This window comes from Odocoileus virginianus, chromosome 6 (assembly GCF_023699985.2).
Source record: "Odocoileus virginianus isolate 20LAN1187 ecotype Illinois chromosome 6, Ovbor_1.2, whole genome shotgun sequence".
Taxonomy (NCBI): domain Eukaryota; kingdom Metazoa; phylum Chordata; class Mammalia; order Artiodactyla; family Cervidae; genus Odocoileus; species Odocoileus virginianus.
Window position 1 is genome coordinate 75,861,510 of NC_069679.1, and position 22,522 is coordinate 75,884,031.

Genomic DNA, 22,522 nt, shown 5'->3' on the forward strand with positions numbered 1-22,522 from the left:
ACACAATTCACTTGCGTGAGATCATCATCACAGTTAAAATACTGAACATACCCATCACCTCCAAGTTTCTGCATGCCCCTTTGCCTATGTCTCTTTTTTCTCTCGTCTCCTATCCATACTCCCTCCCTTCTCACAGGAACCACTGATCTACTTCCTGTCATTATAGATTAGTCTGCATTTTCTAGAGTTTTATATAAAAGGAATCATACAGCATGTACTTGTTTTTGTCTAGCTTCTCACCATAATTATTTTGAGATTCACCCATGTCACTGTACATATTAAAGTTTGTTTCTTTTTATGGCTCAACAGTATTCCATGTATGAAAGTGAAAGTCGCTCAGTCGTGTCCGACTCTTTGTGACCCCATGGACTATACAGTCCACAGACTTCTCCAGGCCAGAACACTGGAGTGGGTAACTTTTCCCTTCTCCAGGGGATCTTGCCAACCCAGGGATTAAACCCAGGTCTCCTGCCTTGCAGGTGGATTCTTTACCAGCTGAGCCAATAGCAAAGCACTGCATGTATAGATGCCCCACGTTTTGTTTATTCGTTTATATGCTGATGGACATTTCCCTCCTTTGATACCTTTTTTTTTTTTTTTCCTTTTTAAGGAATAGTGGTGCCTTCTCATGAAACCACCTACTTACTTGAACCTTGGAGGCTCCATTGGATCTTTCTGCATTTCCACCATCCGAATAACTCTCTGTTTAGCGCCAGAGTTGAAAGCCACTCCTTGTTGAGACGGTGTGTATCTAAGGAACATAGATGAAACTAAATGTATAACTAACTGAAATTTTCAACAGGTATTTTACTTCTATTACAATCCTAAGCTGGACTACATTGTCAGTTTCTCTCACAAAGCAGTAATAGAAAACTGCAGTAATATTTAGGCAGAGCAGATAGTAACAGAGGTAAGAGAACTAACAGCAACTCAGAATTATAAGCAGAATGTAAACTAGAGTTGTATTAGTTTGCAAATTATCCATCACAGTCCATTTTGAACCATGCTAAGCACAGTGTTCAATTTCATTAAGTGAGAGGTCTAGAAAACAGCACTTATTTTGTAAGTCTGCATTTGAGGAAAAAATAATATAATATCCTCAGTAAGCAACTTAAAATTAGTAGTTTCTGAATAATCATAGGCTATAAAACAGAAAGAATAATGGCAGCAGCCCTACCAGCTCTGAATTTTTTCTTAATATCTATATGTGAATTATCTTTCCACATAGATTTAGTTGAGTGAAACTCCTCAAAATTTAGAAGTATTATAAGGATGGCTATTATTATATAAATGATATTATTATTAATATTTATAGCATATATCAAATAATTATAGTAGTGTTATATTATACAATATTTCCAATATATTAATGGTATTATATAGATATTATACACATGTAATTTTAAAATGGAAAACTAAAATCACTGGTTTACATCATATACTCTGTATAACTGTTAATTTCTATAAGTTAAAAAAAAAATGTTTAATAGCATAACAGCTAATATCTTAAAAACCTCTGCTTACCATTTGCACTAAGAATCAACAGACTTCAAGTAATTACTCAAAAACCTGCATTTACCATTGTGACTAAGGATAGTGACAGAAACCAGGACCCCCACTCCAATCATTTCCGACAGGAAGCTAAAGCTAGGCGTGATGTCATACCGGATGTACTGAGCAGGGGCCAGCTTATCAGCAGCTCGGACCGGCATGGCTGCAGCGACCTTCTGCGATACGGATTTTTCCAAGGCTACCCTTGTCTTTTCTGTTATCTGAAATAAGAAACGCCACAATGAGTGCTCTGAAAGTTAATGAAGATGTAAAAACTCATCTAAAATAATTACATATATCAATTCCCAGTTACCTCTTTAATGGCTTCTTCATCAGGTCTTTGCAAGTCTGGGTCATCTGCATTCATGACTTCCTTGGGAACCAGGTCAGTGTACTTGCTATAAATGACCTAAAATGTTCAAACACAAGCAGGCTTAAGAAAAGCAAAGAATGAAGAGAAGCAACCTCATTAAGTCATTTCAGAAGTCAAAATGTCCTCTCAGCACACTTATAAATTTAGGACACAGATTTTGTCTTTTAGATTTTAAAACCAAGGAAGCTTAAAATATATACACAAATTGCTGCCCTGACTATAAAAGCTAATAATTTTCCTCTGACCTCATGCATTTAAATTATTTGAGATCTTCTAATCAAGTCAGTATCCAAATAAATTGTGCCAACAAAATCTTACGCATCAGTGATCCCTATTTTTGAGGCTCGCTAGGACTTGAAATTAATGATGATATAAATTGCCTAAAGCACTATTATCTTGGATTACAAGCTCATTGGAATTTAAGTCAGGTTAGTGAATAATTTCCAAATTCAGTGGGCCTAAAAAATTTCATTGACCTGGCCCTACTTATAATGTTTGTCTTTTATTGCATCATCTATATTCATATATAAGAAAATGAACATATGCCATGGTCAAAAAACCCAGAACACATTCTTCCAAGAAAAAAAAAAAAAATCTATACACACACCTTATTTCACACTTATTTAGGACTGTTTTCTGATCGGTAGGACTCTGCCAAATAGAATATTACCGACTTTCATGCTCATGTATACTTCTTGAATACTTCCATAATAACCTACATGGCAGATTTTATAGAAAGTAGAGGTACTGGAAATTTAACAAATAAGCTGCATTCTAGATTTTGATGCTTGAGTTAAGCATTCTTTAACATACATACAGAGAAAGGACAACTTAACAACTTGCTTTCCCCCAATTCTGGGCCTTTATAGAATACTGCTCCTGGTTCTTCAACTGGATTCTCAACCTGAGTCTTTATTTAAAGGTCACACATGCAAGGGTGAGGCCTCCCACGACTACCTGTGCTACAGGAGCAATTCCTCCCAATCCAATCATTTGCTGTCACAACTCTGTTTGCTCTCTTCAAAGCACTGCTCACAGTATGAAGTCATCTCTTTTAAATCTTTGTCTTCACCATTAAAGCAATAACAAAACAGCTAACACTTACTAAGCACATATTTTGTGCCACTGTTCTTTTGTTTTATATATATATATAAACAAATTTAATATATATAATTTGTTTATATATATATAAACAAATTTAACTTTTTGTTATCAACCCTATGAGGTGTGCACAATGATTATACCTATATCACTGATGAGGAATCTCTTATTCATTAAAGTATCTCCAGTGCTTATAACAATGCCTGGTCCACAGGAGGCTTTCAGTCAATAGTTTTTGTAAAAATGAATGAAGGTATGACTTTTACAGATACTCTATTCTATGTTAAAGGTGTATGTATACATGTTGGGATTGCAGAATGTTTTATTTAAGCTTGATTTCCTGGAAAAACTGCATGATGGATATAGGCCAAAATCTCTGGCTTGTTTTTCTCAGGAATGAGAAAAGGGAGCAGGTAAGAAATACAGATCCTTTACCACAAAACATGTTTACTGATATGGGAGCTACTAGTGTCACCATTGGAGAAGGAAATGGCAATCCACTCCAGTGTTCTTGCCTAGAGAATCCCGTAGACAGAGGAGCCTGGTGGGCTACCGTCTATGGGGTTGCAAAGTCAGACACAGCTGAAGCAACTTAGCAGCAGCAGTGTCACCATCCTCTCAGTGTTCATTTTGGAAGGTGCTCTGAAGCTCACTCTAGTGAGAAAAGCAAGGCTCAGTGTGTTAAGATCACATAGTCAGTAACTGACCTCAAAATCTAACATCTTTTCAGGATGGAAAAAATCTATATATTAAGAATTAAAAGTTATATAATAATCTCTGGAAAATACTACCAAAACTATGAAGAGTTAACTACTTTTATACAGCAATCATTACAGGAAAGGATTTGAAGTAAATGGCTCCCTCATAGTCATACATGCTCAACATAAAGTCTCAATACTAATTTAGCATACAAGAGCCATTTACTGCTTCTTATTTGGATATTCCAAAGTTAATAACCCTTTAAATGAGCATCAATAAGATTCTAGCATCTCACAAAGCTGAGTGAAGGACATTTGAAGAGTGAGATTCCTCCAAGGTAATTAACTATAAAACCCCAAATTTGTATTGCTTGAGAACCAAATGTGCTGAAGAAACTAAGGGACTGGGGTGGATTATCTGAAAAATACAATATATTTTTGAAGGTATCAGGAGCACAAATGAGCTCTGTGAACAAGATAAAGTAGTAACTCATCTGTGAAACAGAATTTTTTTATGACTGAAAACTGGCAAAAGACTGGATTGACTAAAAGGATAAGCCTGTCAACATATCTACCGTTTCAGAGGCAGAAAGAAAACACTCTCTTTTGGTTATATCAAAACACCATAGTTTGTGATATATCATGAACAAGGTAACACCATAAAATTTATCTTAGGGTTAAAGTTTGGAGGTTTTTTTTTTCAGATGGGAAGGGTTGAAGGCATTCTTCTAGGTAACATCATATATGTAACATTTCCTATGTAACTATTTCAGATGGAAAAATGTAAACACTTTTTAAGATTTGCTACTGAAGTCACCACTGGACAAAAAAAGGATTTAGTTCTATTGACATTATATTTTTTCTCTTACCCAAATTTGTATTACCATTAAGTCTTATACACAGTACTTACATTTAGAGAGATCAATGACCTTAGACTTCCCCTAGAATATGATCCCTTGGAACCTTGCCTTGTTCACCTCTTACACCTAGAGCTAGCATTGTCCATTCTTTTTTTCTGGCCACACCACATGGCACATGGGATCTTAGTTCCCTGAACAGGGATGGAACCTCACTCCCTACAGTGGAACTTCAGAGTCTTAAAACATTGAACTGCCAGGGAAGTCCCAAGCATTTTCCATTCTTGCTCTTTCACTATTAATATTTCAGTGAAAAGTCCCTGGTTTCTGAAGAACCAGGTCCCTCTGACACAAATCAGAAATCCCTACAATACAGTACAAATTCAATAATACAGTAAACCTTTTCATCCGAGGTCAAGGACCCTGCATATCAGCATCCTGAATAATGAATTTTTAAAAAATCTTATCTTGTACATTTAGTAGCCAGTTCCTATCACCACAGGAAAATCAGTGGTTTTCACACAGGGCAATGCAAACAGCTCCAACTCCCGTCCCAGGGTCTTTGAAAACATGTCAGGTGTTCCTGGTTAAAACAATGGCGGGGATGCAGGTGAGGCACTATTGCCATTTAATAGATAGTGCCAGTGATGTTAAACATAATTCAACACGCAAGACAGTTCCCAACAGTCAAAAGTGTCCCCCTCCTACAAATACCAGTGCACAGTTAATGCTGAAATTAAATCCATTCAAAAACTTTATACATTAATCCATCTACTTAAAAAATCCATCATACAGCCCCCATCCAAGTAGTCATTCCATTCAGCATCTTTCTATTCAATTCAGTGAGTGACCCAGTCTTCTTTTTTTTAATCTTCATTGTGGTTACTTACTATTATTATTTAAAAGCAGTTTTCAGAGCAGTTTTAGGTTCACAGCAACATTAAGAGGATGTAGAGAGATTTCCTACATACCACCCGCTCCTACACATGGATAGTTTCCCCCATTTGAGTTAGGGTTAGTATGAACCTGAGAGTGGTACCCCTATAAACTACTAGCCTAGGGTTCATTTCCAGTGGGTTCACTATAGACAGACATGTCAAGGCTTTAGCTGTATAAGGAAAAATACTTTGGAGACCATATTTGGCCAGAATACTGAAACCTAAAAATAAACAGTTCGGTTTTAACATTTCTACTCTACTTTCAATACAAAAGAATCACTAATATACATTTTAAATGGGCTAAAAGTACATTTCATTCAAAATTACACAACCTGTCAATGCCAAATTATTGTACTAAAATGTTGCTTTTTCCTAATAAATAAGAGGAAAGGTAGCACATATCAGTAAAGAATTGTCACCATTCCAAAGAAAGAGCAATGCATCAAAACAAAGGCAAATAAAGGCCTTTTGGTACAGGATGAATTCCCAGGATGTGCTCTGCATGTACAGGGACCTATTTTCCCTTTGTAGGTAGGAATGGACTGTGCTGCCTTAGTGGCTTCACTCAGTTGTGTCTGATTCTTTGCGACCCCATGGGCTGTAGCCTGCCAGGCTTCTCTGTCCATGGAATTCTCCAGGCAAGAACACTGGAGTGGGTTGCCATTTCCTTTTCCAGGGGATCTTCCCGACCCAGGAGTTGAATCTGGGTCTCCCTCCCACATTGCAGGCAGATTCTGTTTTTTTTTTTTTTCTTTTTTTTTCCTATTTATTTTTATTAGTTGGAGGCTAATTACTTTACATCATTACAGTAGTTTTTGTCATACATCGAAATGAATTAGCCATGGATTTACATGTATTCCCCATCCTGGTCCCCCCTCCCACCTCCCTCTTCACCCGATGCAGGCAGATTCTTTACCATCTAAGCCACCAGGCAGAATATATATTGAATATCCGTTATTCAATATATACAGCTAAAATTCTTCCAACAAACACTTTGGAAGTCAGGCACTAAGTTAGGCATCAAAGAGGATGTCAGGCACTAAGTTAGGCATCAAAGAGGAAAATAAAGACATAATCTCTGTACTCCAAGGAACTTATAATTAAATGTCATAGACCATTATTAGTGAATGGATAATTACAACAAGGTGATGACTGCTACTAAACATAGGAAACACAGAGAAAGGACACCCAAGCCAGCCAGGGAGGATCAGAGAGATTACGCTAGAATAGAAAAGAGTGAGTTGAAAGCAAGAGAATTTAGTCATAAAAAAGAACAGGGAGAGGACTTTCCCTAGCATGAGAGGGCACACAGGGAAGTTCCCAAGGTAAAAATGTGTCATAACGGGCGAACTGCGAGAAGTTCCTTATAGCAGACATATTACGAGGAATGCCTGAAAGTTTCTTCTTCTGTAACAACAACCTGTAAGGTTGATAATTTTGTACTGAAAATAGAATGGCTAAAACTGGACTTTTAATTTCTGGATTTCAATATCCTGGTCATGAAAATTGATGCTAGGCTAGAAAGGTAAGCAAGAGGTCAAGGGTGTCCTTAGGTGCTTGGCTGGTTCTCATCCTAAAGATTATGGAAAGATTTTAAGTGTGCGTGCTTATGCTGCATTTGTGGTGGGGAGAGAGAGACAGAAAAACATGAACTACTGCTTTTTCATGCAAGTAAGACAAATGCCAAGGAGAGGGGTTCAGATTTTGCTGCAGTAAATTAAGCAAGAAAAGAAAAGGGTCCGAACTAAGTAGCAGAGAAGGAACCATACCTGAGAAATGTTAAAGAAATAAGATAAATCATGGTAACTAACAGGTTCAGAGTCTGAGGAAAATAAAATAAAATGAATGTTAGGCAAAGGCTTTTTAGAGAACATACTGGCATTATATGTCACATGTGAAATGTGAATATCCTCTGACCCAATACATATACTACTTAGAATTCATTTTATACAAATCTGTTGCTGTTGCTGTTGTTTAGTCATATCTGACTCTCTTGTGACCCCGTGGGTTGCTGCCCACCAGGATCCTCTGTCCAGGCAAGAATACTGGAGTGGGTTGGCATTTCCTTCTTCAGGGGCTCTTCCCAACACAGGGATGGAACCTGCATCTCCTGCACTGACAGGTGGATTCTATACCCCTGCGCCATCAGGGAAGCTGTTATGCAAAACACTGATGTGCAAAAAGATGGTTATATATGGATCCTGACTAAAGCACTGCTTGCAAAAGTAAAAAAGTGGACATTTTCAATGTTTAAAAACAATTAGGGCACAAGGCCACCATGAAAATCTATGTAGATTTTTCTTAATGAAGTAGACCTCTATGTACTAATAAAAATCTTAAAAAAAAAAAAAATCAAGTCTATGGGAGTTATGAGAATTAAAATCTCATTTGTTTAAAAAAAGATATGTTATGTTTGTGTGCATGTGTATATATATAAAGTGGGAATACATGTAAAGGTGAAGTTACAAAGGAAAGGGGAAGAGATGAGATCTAGGATACACTAGAATACACTTGGCAAGATTAGGTTTAGATAGGAGGAGATTTGTTATAGAGACAAAAGGAACAGTCAAGACAAAAAGGCAAGTGCAAGATAAAGAAAGCCAACAATTTTCTTCCAACAGTCTTATCTGCAAATAGATGGGGAGTCACCTGTTAAACTGAGAGAGGATGGAGAAGAGTAGGAGTTAAGCTTGGAGGAACATCAAGGGAGCCCAGTTGAAATCTGAGATAAAAATCTGCATGACTGCATAATTGTTCTCCCCCTAAACTAGCAGCCATGATGGAGGAGCAAACAATGATATATCATTAGTTCTGTCTTAGAGAGTAAAATGAGAATGTCTGGGAGAGAGAGAAGATGCAAAGGACAGGTACTGAAGGTTCTCAGGTACTGTCTCCAATACATTCAATTCTAAAGAGATCTTTTATCTCTATTTGGAGTATTTATTTATAAGAAAAAAACTAGGTCTTAAAAAACAGTTTCTTGGCTCTGGGTATGGCTGCTCTATGATGAGATTATTTTAAATAAATTTTATTTTTGGTCTTTGGATTACTTTGTAAGCAGGGACATCCTAAAACTATCAAGTGCCAGTTTTGTACTTAAACAAGGAAGAAAGAAGCTTATGTGATTTATTCTATTCAAATGAACCATTAAAATAATTATGTATGTATTTTGGAAGAGAAATAGAAAATACTATAGACAAAACTAAATTTTGATTTTTTTAGGATGCCAGAATTGTAGATTTTTAAAAATTTACTATCACTTAAAAAAGCTAGTATTATAAATGCGTTGTTTTTTATATATGATGCTATATGTCAATTATATCTCAATAAAACTGGAAAGGAAGCAAGAATTGTTTTTAAAATGTGAAACAAATACATGGAATCCCTAAGTATTTATATAAACTTATCAATTTGAGGAATTTCTAAGGAAAAAGTCACTGCTGTTATGAAGTCATATTATATTGTTCATACTGTTATGAAGTCATCTTCAGTTAGCCTAAGTATACTTCATTGTTACTTTTAACAGAAACTAAATGGCCAAAGATTTATCATTTTCACACAATTAAAAAAAAAAAAACTTCTCACGCAATATTTATCAATGGGGAAAAAAATCAATTAGAGGGTTACCTTGTCTTTTGACTGTCCTTGTCGAGCAATTGCATCATACTTAATTTTTCCTTCAGCATCCACCTGAATGGCCAATGCATTTGACATTTTTTTCTTTCGTCCCATATCCAGGGGATACTGGGCCACGTGGATCTCTGGAAAAGCCCCTCCATCTCCAAAATCCTATATAAATAAAGAGAAATAAGAAGAATGTTCCATAATAGTAATTTGAGATTTAAGGCACACCCTTTCGGCAAGTAACACAGAGCCCTTATCACGCTAGAGGCTGGAGAGACAGCAGTAACCGAAGCGGGGGTCCCTGACCTTGTGGAGGGTACATCTCAGGGTGCAAAGATATAAAAGGCCTAACTTTTGGCTGTGATAAACGCCCTGAAAGCAACAAAGGGGCTGGGAAGACAGGCTGTTTTTGATAGTGGGGTTGGGATAACCTTTGTGAAGAGGTAGTGTGAGGTAAAGCCTGAATGATGAGAAATCAGTCATGAGAAGATCTGAGGGAAGCATTTTCCAGGCAGATTAAACAGCAAGTGTGAAGGCCCTGAGCTCAGCATGTTCTAGGAAACGAGGTCCAGTAGGGCTGTAGCTTATTGAGGGCAGAGGTGCAGACACATAAGCGATTAAGTCTGTATGGGTAGACAACAAACATCAGATCATGAAATAGCTTCTAGATAATGGCAAGGATCTGCATTTTAAGCACATGGCAGGAAGAAATTAAGCAAAATGTTTAGTATAAGGAAAAGATTTTTCATTGTAGCATACATAATTTTCTTAGTGAAAGACAGGTCACGCCATAGTTAGAGCAGAAATATAAAGAATTGGGGAGTTCCCTGGTGGCTTAGTGGTCAGGATTCCAGGCTTTCACCACCATGGCCTGGGTTCAACCCCTGGTCAGGCAACTAAGATCCTGCAAGCTGTACAGCATAGCCAAAAAAAAAGAAAAAGTAGAGAATTATATTTCTTCTTCAGATTTTAGGAACATGATACTATTTATTCAGTGCTCCGTGAGAAGCAAATAGGAAGCATCCAGAAATGAGTTTACCACATTTCTAATGATGATTATATATAATTATTTAGAAGACAGAATTAAGACTTCTAAAGGAAACAAGCTAAGTCTGTCAATGAAGTTTAAAATTACAAAAAAAGGTCTATCATTCAAGTTAACATATAAATATTACATTTAAAGTTTTATTAAATATTTGCTTAGTACCCTATTAAAACTTAGAAAATATAATTCACACATATATTCTCACAGTTCTTCAACACCTCATTTTTCATATGGAAAAAATAAGTTTAGAAAAGTGAAAAGTAATTTTTCCAAGGTCTCATGGATAGCTATGAGGACTGGAACCCACATCTTTTGACTCCAAAAGTCTTTTCATTTCCTACTAAACTGAAGTATCTTAGCTCAAGAAAGGGCTAGAAATCAGAGGAAAAAATATATTAATATTAATCATTTAGAGGGGATCTGATGAAAAAAATTTATGAAAATAGCCACTTTTATATGTCCTTCTCCTTCAAGAAATATTCCATTAGATCCTAGATATATGATTTTCTAGGTACAACATACTTACTTGCTAAAGAAAGGTTTGACATCTTTTAAAACAAATAATAGAGCTGAAGATGTTTTCTTGTAAATTAGGCAGAAAACAGTTAAAACATTCCCCAGAAAGGTCCTACCCAGGCCATCAATCTGACATATGCACAGATTTGCTAGAGTTCTTCAACTGTAACAAGCACTTCAGGACTGTAGATGTGGCATTATGCAGTTATTAAGCTTGCCAGAAAATCATAGCTTTTACTTTAAAAACTAGAACAAAATGCTTTCTTCCACAGAATATTCACTCTCCTCAAGAAGCATTCACAATATTTCCATTAGCTGGCCATTTTTGTTTGATTTTCAAATAAACTGGTTGGCTCCACCAGGATATAGGAATCCTACGATATCCTATGATAGTCATGTAAGCTTTTAAAAAACTAATAGTACTAAATGTCCTGATGTTGAAATGCAAGTAAGGATGTGATTTCTGCTGTATGTAAATGATGCCTGCCATCTTCACTCTAATCTACTGAGAGGCCAAATGCAGAATATCTATAATCCCTTAAAAGAGACACTCAAGTCTTCTATTAGATAATGGCAAGTACTACTTTTTTGCTCCAGATATGACAGCATTACAGCCTCCTTGATAATCATTTATTTTGCTCTGCTTCTCACAAATTACATGATCAGTGAAAATAAAAGCAACAACAACAAAAATACCTTCAGACACCAGAATTAATAAAGATCAGAGTATAGTTGAGCAAAAACCTACCAAACAAAAAAACCCACCAGGGAATATGTTAGGAGAAGACATGATTTAGCTGGGTGTTCCTCTTCTAGGCTGTACAAAGAACATGGCAGGCAGGGATAATGACAAAGGAGAGAGGCTGAGAATACAGCTGCCTTTTTATAGGTGCTGAGCAACATATTTCAATCCAATGAATAATTAGTTCCATGAGCACCACTTGGAGGCATGTGAAAAAAAGTTTAGGACTTGACCCTTCCTATTTGTGAAGCAAAATTATAACCATGTAAAGACAGAACAAAACCAAGTGATAAAATTACAATAACTGAGTACAAACGAATAGGCACAGAGATTTTTAACAGGACAAGTATATCCCTTGGGAAGTGGAGAAGGAAAATTTGCAGGACTCAGAATGAAAATAGGAAGATGGAGAAGAAACACGAAGAGGCCTTGGGGAGGCAAGGCTCCAGTCTCTGCATTTCTTCCCAGGTAAAAAACGTGATCAAGCATGGGCATTCTGCCCCTGGAATCAGGGAAGGGTATATGCATTGAACTGATGTACAAGATCCCGAGTAATGAGGAGAATAAGTGCTGCTAACAAAGTTTGTTCTTTGTGATCAAGCTAGAGACATAAAAAGATCATTTCAGATTCCTCCTTCTCCCTCACTGCCTCTGAATTAATCATCAAATTCTGTCTCTTATACCTTCCCCCAAATTGATCTACACTGTACATTCTCCTAATGAAGACAAGAAAACAGGAAGAGAGCTCAGGATCTGTCCAGGGTCACACAAATAGTAAGGAACAAAGCTATAAGGAAAAAAAAATTAATTAAAAAAATCTTCTTGTCAGTGTTCTATCCACTACACCTAACAGGAAAAAAATCAGAAAAACAAATGCTGCCAGAGTTTTCCCTGGAGGAGAGCTGTTTCTTCCGGGTGATGTGGCACTGTGCACATAGGGAAGCAGGAGGGAAAGGTATCTGAACATGAAACCATTCTTTAATTTTTCTCTCTTACTTCCCCATTATTTTCCATACACTATAAGCCCCAATTTATAAAGGGTATGTTAACTGCTTCTGTACATGAGTAACAGTTTGACATAAGAGACATACATTGGTATACCTCTCCGGTGATCAAAGCAGTGAGAATAAACAAGAACAAAAAGCTCAATCTTCTGAGGGAAGTACATGTCTTGAGAGCTCACAACCAGAATCTTTATCACACTGGAACTCACAAGCAACAGTTCTAAGGTTTACATTTACTTTACAAAGGTGCTATAATAAATTTCAGCAAAACCGTTTACCTCTAATAATCGAGGTATCCAGCCTTTCCGGTAACCGTACGGGGGAGGCTCTCTTCGGGAGGAGACCAGTGAGGTCTGTCGTGATCTCTGGGATCGTGCCTTTTCTTCAGCCTCAAGCTGGTCCTGAGACAGCTGAGTAGGTGCAGGTAAAAAGCTAGAAACAAAGACAAAAAAAGTAAGAATTTTAAAAACTCTTACATTTTATCATTGCAATTTGGCCACCAAACACTATTTTCCTATAATATTTCTTCCTTTGAGCAAAAAAGCAAACTATCCAATGATTTATGGCAGGGTTAAATATTTGCTGCTTTATTATGCCTGGAAAAGAAATAAGTACTCAGAGACATAACAGTAAAAATATCTGACCAGGATGCAGGCAACTAGTGCCCAGAATTAACAGATATTTCACATAATAAACCACTAGTTTTTATGCCTCCACACTTCTTTTCTTGTAACAAGTAAATTACTGAGGGGTCAACTCTCTACAATATGATTTTCTTAGTGTCTTTAATACCCCTCTTAAAAAAAAAAAAATGGAACGCCTCACGAATTTCATATTCACTTCATGTGTGTCATCCTTGTGCAGGGGCCATGCTAATCTTCTCCGTATTGTTCCAATTTTAGTACAAGTGCTGCTGAACCAAGTACTTTACTATTCTTATACTCCTTATTTTTAACTATTTTACCCTTATGCTTCCTACATTCAACTATTTTAGCACCAATACAAAAAAATAAGTATTAGCACTGAAAGTAACAAAGAGGTGGATAAAAAAAGAAAGAAAAGACAAGACGCATATTTAAGTGCGATTTCCCAAGGGTATCTAGTTTTGAATGTAATTTAAAACTTAAGAGGTTTTAACCATTCTTAAGTATGATAAAAGTTATCAGAGATATACCAAAGTACCACAAAAGGATTCCAGTATGTAAATAATATACCCAATGGAAAAGTTAGGGTTCCTTTGTGATTCTCGGCTAGTAAGAATATTTGAATAAGCAGCAGAGCTGATTTATTAAAAAAATATTTATTGGTTGCTGGGGTGCTGGCACTGTGCTAGGTAGGAAAGGAGATGAACTGAGAAAGAGACATGCATGCTGTAGAGAGAGATCAAAATCACACAAATCCGTAATTACCACCTGTACTGACTGATCAGAAAAAGTACAGAGTTTCGACAGTGTATGTCAGAAGAATCTAATCCAGTCTGGTGGGTCAGGTAATGTGATGGTAAGAACTCTGAGTATGCCACACACTAACCTGGATTAGTTGCTTACCTCTCTGAACTTCAGTTTTCTCATTTGTAATGATGGACCAAACGATTATCTACCTCTCAGAGCGGTTCTAAGTATTCAATGAAACCACCCATGAACAACGTGGCACAGAGTCAGGCTACCATTCAGTATGTGTTCCGTAAATATTTGATTGGAGCTATGCCACAATTCCCCCAGTGTAAGTTAGCTGCCCTTCACCTATGCTCTCACAAGACCCTCTGCGCACCACTACTACAACATCTGTCTCCCTGTACTGCAATCACTATCGATTTATCTTTCTCTCATTAGACTATGGGCAACTTGAGGGCAGGAATCACACCTTCTGTTTCTTTAATCTTTAACTCTTAAGGCATTGCCTAACTAGCTCACAATAGGGCCCTACTTAAATGTTGGCTAGAGAAATAAATTCACTCTACCCTTTGCACTCATTATTTTTCGGTCACGACAAACTTACTGCCTTTCTTTCAACAAGTCATCTCTGTATCTTTACATTTGCTTTCCCACTGCCATAGGTATTCTATTTACTTATTAAGAAAACTCTTCATCAGATTTCTTTAGTGCTTACTTCTTAGTATTCCTGTCCCTACAGCTGTTACCTGACCAAAACAGTCCACCCTGCTCTTTGCATCACTCTCTATGCCTTTATTTTACTCCTAGTACTTACTACCTGAAATTGTGTTATTGATTTATTTACTCCTACAGTCTTGTCTTCCCTAGAATGTAAACTCTGAGGGTAAGAAGTTTCCCTGACTGACTCAATAGCAACACTAGCTGACACACAGTAGACTTTCAACCCATGGGATCCAACATATCCAATTTACTGAGCAAATGAATGGATGAAAGGAGTCAAAACATTTTGGGCTTATACTATAGCTGTTTTCAGTAAACCATGTATACTAACACATAAGAGGGACACAAAGTCAGAAACAAAGAAGCCAAAATATTTACTTAGGTTTCATTTCTCTTTTACCTTCTGTTGGAAGAACTAGTCACTAAAATGATCAAAAGGCAGGCAGCTTGCCAAGGCAGAGTTTGGACAATTTAGTAAACAGGTAATCTGGCCTGAATTATAATGAGAACACATCCCAGCCTTCCAGAGGGTCTTAATATTGTTGCTCCCTGTAAAGGATGACATTCCCAGGAGGTACTTTCCTAAGATAGGGGTGGGCTGCTTAAGTCTACCTCAGTATTTCTCAACTGGGGGCAAAATAACTACAATGCAGATATCTGACAACATCTGGAGACATTTTGTTATAACTTGTGAGGTAGAGGGAGAAGGGGTGGGGATGCCACTGGCAGCTACTGGGTACAAGCTAAGATACTCATGAACATCTTAATATGGGCAGAACAGCCCCATACAAGAATGAACTATCCAGCCAAAATGTCAATAGAGCCACTGTGGAGACATCTTAGTCTATCCTTTCCTTTTTACTCGTCTCTGCTGTTAAGAATTTCTGGGAGAACTTAAGAGATAACAACACTTCATCTGGAAACTTGAGACTCTCTACAGAAAGTAAATCAGCTAAAACTCAGCAAAATCAGAAAGCTATGTAAGTCCCCAAGACAAGCTATTTAATGACTGCACCCTGCTATTGCAATAAGCACCCAATACCGACAAGATCTCTGGTATTTTTCCTCTGTGTCCTTTTCAATTGCATCTTTTCCACAAAGCCTTTCCTCATAACACTACTAGTCTCTGTCATACTGCCTCCCACCTGGAGGGCACTCATTGGAATGTTTGCTGCCTGCAACACTTACTAAAGAAAACGCTCCAGTTCACTCAGCCCATTCCATCTAATTCTTTTTGCACTTCAGGCTAGTACTAAATAATAAGCATTCTGTATTATTCTTTGTTTCATATCTGTAGGCCTTGTACCCCAATCTTTCCTGCTGCCAAAGACTATCAGATTTCCTTCTGTATACACACAAACCCTAGGACAGAGCAAGGCACCCAAAGGAAATCTCTCATCCAAGTATCTTTAGGGTTCATAACGGTCATCAGCCAAGACAAACGCGAACGAGGAGAATGAAGTGTCAGAGGAGCTGAGGCAGATGTCCTAACGCGATTCCTCTCTTTATCCTCTTGGGCACTCAACTTTTCCCGTTGCAGTTCGTTTGCGTGGAAAGTTTTCTACTTAGATGGGGCAGCAAGGTCGGAGTTACGTAACTACTTGGAATCTCTTCCTTAAGCATCTTTTCCTTAAAGGCGGGGGCCACTTTAATCACATGCAGTTGCCAAGGCAACCGGGAACCGCAAAGATCGTACGCGGTTCTATCTATGGGAAGAAATTCTAAAAAGACCCAAAGTTAAAAGTGCGGAGCAGCGGCGTGAACTAGCAGACAGCGGCCACTACTGTGGCTTTTGATTTTAAATCTCCTTCAATACCGCTCCCCCGCGCTCCTTCCTTTCTTTCCAGGAGTCCTGGTTTCGGACAGAAACAGAAGAAAAGACTTCGGCAAACAAAACAGCCAGGCAGTCGCTCGCTCCACTCCGCCCAAATAAGCCCCTGCCCTCCACACACCCCCATCGCGCCCACCCGAGCCGCGGACCAAAGGCTGAGCCCTCCAATCCCCAAGACGCTCAAACGAAAAACACGCACGACTCCCCGGTCTCTCAAGCCAGAGACCTATTGGCCACGCCGCGGCTTTCGGCCCTAGTGAGGGGGCGAAGTCAACCCGGGAAGCCGCTGAGGAAAGACCCCAGCTTCGGCGAGGCCTAGCCGTCCCGGCGGCCGGCAGGAGGTCCCAGCCGTGGCCTCAGCCTACAGTTACCCTGTGGCCCGGGCCGGGTGACCGCCCGGAGAGTGTGGGCAGAGAAATGAAAAAGGTGAGTACTCCCAGACCGTTCCGTATCGAGGACCCAAATCAACAAACCCACCTGGTGAGCGCCATCTTCTTCCGCTTCTTCCAGCGCGAGCGACAGCACCACGGGGCGGGCCTTTCCCGGGCGGAGCGCTGTGGAAAGGAAGGAGCGCGCGGTGCGCAGGCGCCTTAGCCGAACGGCCTTCTGGGACTTGTAGTTCTTTGAGCAAGACTACAATTCGGTTCCATTCTCAGCCAGCGTTCTGGGATACACGCTTCAGTTAAGGAAAAGCAAAACGCGTCGTTCTTGCATGATAGAGCATTCCCTAAGCAAGATACTAACGAAGTTGAGATGGCTTTTAAGTCGCTTTATTTTCAGTTCAGTTCAGTCGCTTAGTCGTGTCCGACTCTTTGCGACCCCATGGACTGCAGCACACCAAGCTTCCCTGTCCATCACCAACTCCCAGAGCTTACTCAAACTCAGGTCCGCGAGTCGGTGATGCCATCCAACCGTCTCATTCCCTATCCCTTTCTCCTCCCAACTTTAATCTTTCCCAGCATCAGGGTCTTTTCCAGTGAGTCAGTTCTTCACATCAGGTGGCCAAACCTTCAGCATCAGTCCTTCCAAAGAATATTCAGGACTGATTTCCTTTAGGATGGACTGGTTGGATCTACTTACAGTGCAAGGGACTCTCAAGAGTCTTCTTCAACACTACAGTTCAAAAGCACCAATTCTTTCGCGCTCTGCTTTCTTTATAGTCCAACTCTCACATCCATATGTGACTACTGGAAAAACCACAGCTTTGACTAGAGGAACGTTTGCCGGCAAAGTAATGTCTGCTTTTTATTTTTTATTTTTATTTTTGTCTGCTTTTTAATATGCTTGTCTAGGTTGGTCATAGCTTTTCTTCCAAGGAGCAAGCGTCTTTTAATTTCATGGCTGCAGTCACCATCTGCAGTGATTTTGGAGCCCAAGAAAATAAAGTCTGTCACTGTTTCCGTTGTTTCCCTATCTATTTGCCGTGAAGTGATGGGACTGGATTCCATGATCTTAGTTTTCTGAATGTTGAGTTTTAAGCCAACGTTTTTACTCTCCTCTTTCACTTTCATCAAAAGCCTCTTTAGTTTCTCTTCGCTTTCTGCACTAAGGGTGGTGTCATCTGCATATCTGAGGTTGTTGATATTTTTCCCGGCAATCTTGATTCCAGCTTCTGCTTCATCTAGCCCGGCATTTCGCATGATGTACTCTGCATATAAGTTAAATGAGTGAAATTGTGCACTATTATTTGCAATAATAATATTAATAGTATTAAAGTGTGCACTTTATTTTACTCCCCATTTAATCTAATTTCCTTTGTTGTGGTCCCAAATGTAGAAGACATTTGCATTCCAAAATGGGGGCAACATTCCCAAATGGGGGCGACAACGTTAAATGAAAGGATTGACAGGTTAAATAAAGGAGTTGATGAGTTAAATAAAAGGGAGACCTGGGGGAGATCTAGGTTCAATCCCTGAGTTGGGAAGATCCCCTGGAGAAGGGAAAGGCTACCCACTGCAGTATTCTGGCCTGGAGAATTCCATGGACTGTATAGTCCATGAGGTCTATACAGTTTATAGATAAATACAGTCCAGAGAATTTCATGACTATTGGCAGTGGGGTCGCAAAGAGTCAGACACAACTGAGCGATCAGAACACATAGACATGTTTCTTCACTTTGCTTTTTCCACTTGTTAATATATCTAGGAAATCATTCCTTTGCAGCATATAGAGATTACATTGGAGGTTCCGAGCAGAGAATAAACTTGGTCTGACTTATGTTTTAAGAAGATCATTATGGCTACTATATTATGAATGGATTCCAAGAAGCAAGGAAGGAAATGGGGAGACCAGTGGGTAACTTTTAAGATAATTTGGGGAGAGATGCTGATGGCTTAGGCAGGGAGTTAGTAGTGGATATGATAAGGCGAAGTTGGAATCTGGACCTATTTCGAAGGTATAAACAACAAATTTTGATGATGGAATTGATGTGAGGTATGAAAGAGAGTAATCAGGGATGACTCCAACTAGGACAGAGTTGCCATTTACTGAGATGGGAAAACAGAGAGGGCCACATTTGTGGGGGAAGATCAGAACTGGGCTTTGAATGTGTTACATTTGAAATGCCTTGTTAGATATCCAAGTAAAAGTATAAAATAAGCAAATTGATATACAAGTTTTTAGTGTGGGGTAGTGATCAAGGCTGGAGACCTTTGAAGACAGATAGTATTTACATTCGTGATACCAAATGAGATTACTAATGGAGTGAGTGTAGGTGCAGAAGTGGTCCAAGGACAGACATCTGGAGTTTAGAAGTTCGGGATATGAGAGGAATCAGTAAAGGAAACAGAATTGCTAGAGGTTTGATCAATGGAGTTAGGAGAGAAAGCATGTCTTTCATTTGGATCAGATGCTATATAGGTGTAGGCCTGAGTTACCAGTATCTATCTTTCCTGGGGGCTTCCCAGGTAGCTCAGTGGTAAAGAATCCACCTGCCAATGCAGGAGACGCAGGTTCCATCCCTGGGTCTGGAAAATCCCCTGGAGAAGGAACTGGCAATCCACTCCAGTATTCTTGCCTAGGAAGCCCCATGGACAGAGGAGCCTGGAGGGCTGTAGCCCATGGGGTCGTAAAGAGTCGGACACGACTAAGCATGCATGCATGCACAGCATCTTTCCTGGCATAAGGCGAGAGCCTGTGGCAGGGAAAAATGAAGGCACCATGCAAGATAAAGAGACCAGAGGATAAAGAGAGGGAGAGTGAGAGGTTGATGAAGTTGAGACCTCTGACAACATCATGGGAGTTCTTGGATACAGCAGTGCCTGAAGACCACACTGCCTTGAATTTTTTTTAACCAAGTGAGCCAATAAATTATTTTGTTGCTTTCAACTAGTTTATGTTTATGATCATTTGCAACAAAAAGGAATTTATGCAATGGTTATTTTCTGTGCTCCCATAATTCTTGTTCTTCCCCTAGTCTTAACATTTATCACATTTCATAAATTTCAATGGGTTATGTAACTTCTAGGGAGATTGAATCTCTCTCACCATTCACTTGTGCCCAAACAATTTTGGGCAAGTCCTCAACCCTCACTGGATTTCAGATTTACCTGTAAAAGGACAGCATGGGCCTAGGTAACATCAAATATCCCTTCTAGTGTTGACATCTGTTGATTCTAGGCACTTTTCTCTAGGTTTTAAACTTCTAAATAGAGAGATTTAAAAATATGTCATTTCAGAGACCTAGTGGTACATACAACAACTTAGATGAATCTCAAAAGCATCATGATGAGTGAAAGAAGCCAGTCTCAAAAGATTATTATATGATTTTATTTATGACATTCTTTTTTTAAAAAAAAAAACCTTTTAAAAATGTATTTATTATTTTTGGCTGCCCTGGGTCTTTGTTACTGCATGCAGGCTTTCTCCAGCTGAGGCAAGCAGGACCTACTTTCCATTGCTGTATTTGGGCTGCCCACTGTGGTGGCTTCCCTTGCTGCGGAGTGCAGGCTCTGGATGCTCAGGCTTCAGTAGTTGTGGCGCTTGGGTTTAGTTGCCCCACTGCATGTGGGATCTTTTCAGTCTAGGGATCTAACCCATGTCCCTTGATTGGCAGGCGGACTCTCAACTAGTGGACCACCAGGGAAGTCCCTATTTATGACATTCTTGAAGAGAGAAATAGTGACAGACTACAGATCAGTGGTTGCCAGGGATGAGGGGTAGGGGAAACACATGACCACTGCAAAGCAACATTGGGGGTGATGGAATTGTCCTATATCCTCACTGTGATGGTGATTATACACAACTATGCATGTGCTAAAATTCATAGAACTGTACCCCCCCCCAAAAAAAAATCAGTTTTACTGTAGGACAATTAAAAACATAAAATTAAAAAAAAAATGCCTGGTCTAGTTCTTACCACTGAACTGTGAGAAGGGCCTCCTTAGCCTCATTCAGCATCAGCAACATTTACTTTATACTTGTTGAGATTCAGAGCACCTCTTGGGTTCCTAGGGCCATAAAAGTGGTTTCATAAAATGTGTATTTTTTAAGAAGAGTAAGGGCTCCGTGGTAAAGAACCCGCCTGCCAATGCAGGAGATGAGGGTTTGATCCCTGGGTTGGGAAGATTCCCCTGGGGGGGAGGGAAACGACAACCTACTCCAGTATTCTTGCCTAGGAAATCCCATGGACTTGGCAGGCTACAGCCCATGGGGGTCACAAAAAGATCAGATACAAGTTAGCAGCTAAACAACAACAAGGGGAATATTAGATGCATTTGTTTTCTATTGCCGTATAACACACTGTCACAGACTTAGTGGCTTGAAACAGCACTCTGAGCTCACATCTCTTAGGTCAGAAGGCTGGCAGAGCACGCATGGGTTCTCTGCTCAGGGTATCATAAAGCTGAAATCACAGTGTTGGCCTGGATACTCATCAGGCTGAGGCTCTGAAGAAAAATCCATTTCCAAGCTCATTCTAGCTGTTGCAGTTGCCAGGCCGAGGTCCCTGTCTCATTGTGTGCCATTGAGGAGGACCACCCTCACTTCCTGCATGCCACCCTCAGGTCCTTCCCACGTGACCCTTGCTAAGTTCACAGGAGCGCTGTTTGCCTTCTTCCAGGCCAGATGCAGCACATCTCTCTGACTTTCTCTTCTGCTATTGGCCAGAGAAAACTCTTCTGTTTTTATAGGGCTCATAGATTAGGTCAGGCCCACCCAGATAATCTTATTTTAAAATCAACTTGTAACATAGCACAATCACAGGACTGATGTCTCATCATAGTCACAGCTCCAGGGCTATTGCAGGGTGTGTACAAGGAGCAGGGCTGGGGAGAGGATCATGGGAGAGATCTTAGAATTCTGTCTGAGGATAAAAGCCAAAAGAAAAAAAAAAAATTTGGTAAATGCTGGATCTTTGATCATACTGTATAATGTACCAAGCATGACCTGGAGTCTGAAAATATAAATTCAAGCTATAGCTTCACCAGTAAGCTGTGTTATCATGGTCAAGATACTTAAATTCTTTGGCCCCCAGTTTTATCAAATTTAAAATGCTGATCATGTTACCTGCTTTATATATCTATCATAGAGTGATTGAGGTAATGTAGGTGAATATATTTTACTCAAATCTAAAGTACTATGTAAATATATTAGTTATTTCAGTTAATAGTTTCACTGACAGTGATCTGCTTTAACCTCTGCTCCAGGAATGTAGAATTTCTAAAAAGAGGAGAAAAGAGGAGCAAATTAGACAAAGTCCTGAAGACAAGATCAAGAACCTTAGATTTAACTCAGTAGATAATTTGGAGCAGAAGGAAGACTTTAGAAACTGTCACTAAAGATGATTCTTAAGGCAGAATGGGTTTCTATGGCGATGAAACACAAAGGAGGCCCCTGAGGAAAAGGTTCAAATAATTAACATGGGAAATCAGTAAGATATAGACCAAGATCTGGGATGTAGGATTGAAAGGAAAGGGTGGAGAAGACCTTTTACAATTATCTCATTTTTTTCACAGGCTTCCCTGGTGGCTCAGCGGTAAAGAATTTGCCTGCAACAGCAGGAGACTTGGGTTAGATCCCTGGGCGAGGAAGATCCCCTGGAGAAGGAAATGACAACCCACTCCAGTATACTTGCCTGGGAAATCCCATGGACAGAGGAGCCTGGTGGGCTACAGTCCATGGGGTCACAA

The 22,522-nt window shown here is 39.3% G+C and overlaps 1 protein-coding gene and 1 pseudogene across 1 annotated transcript in view; both read right to left on the minus strand.

Moving 5' to 3' along the window:
- The window catches only part of SNW1 (SNW domain containing 1), a 30,486-nt gene extending 13,510 nt beyond the window's left edge, over window positions 1–16,976 (minus strand). The window contains exons 1-6 of the mRNA XM_020878309.2: window positions 16,872–16,976; window positions 12,728–12,881; window positions 9,146–9,307; window positions 1,865–1,960; window positions 1,666–1,772; window positions 647–751 (exon numbers count right to left, since the gene is read on the minus strand). Of these exons, the coding sequence (XP_020733968.1) occupies window positions 647–751; window positions 1,666–1,772; window positions 1,865–1,960; window positions 9,146–9,307; window positions 12,728–12,881; window positions 16,872–16,885 (638 nt within the window). The 5' untranslated portion in view covers window positions 16,886–16,976. The remainder of the gene's footprint in view (window positions 1–646; window positions 752–1,665; window positions 1,773–1,864; window positions 1,961–9,145; window positions 9,308–12,727; window positions 12,882–16,871) is intronic.
- On the minus strand, window positions 13,255–13,375 carry LOC139035752 (U6 spliceosomal RNA; annotated as a pseudogene).
- Window positions 16,977–22,522: the final 5,546 nt, after the last annotated feature.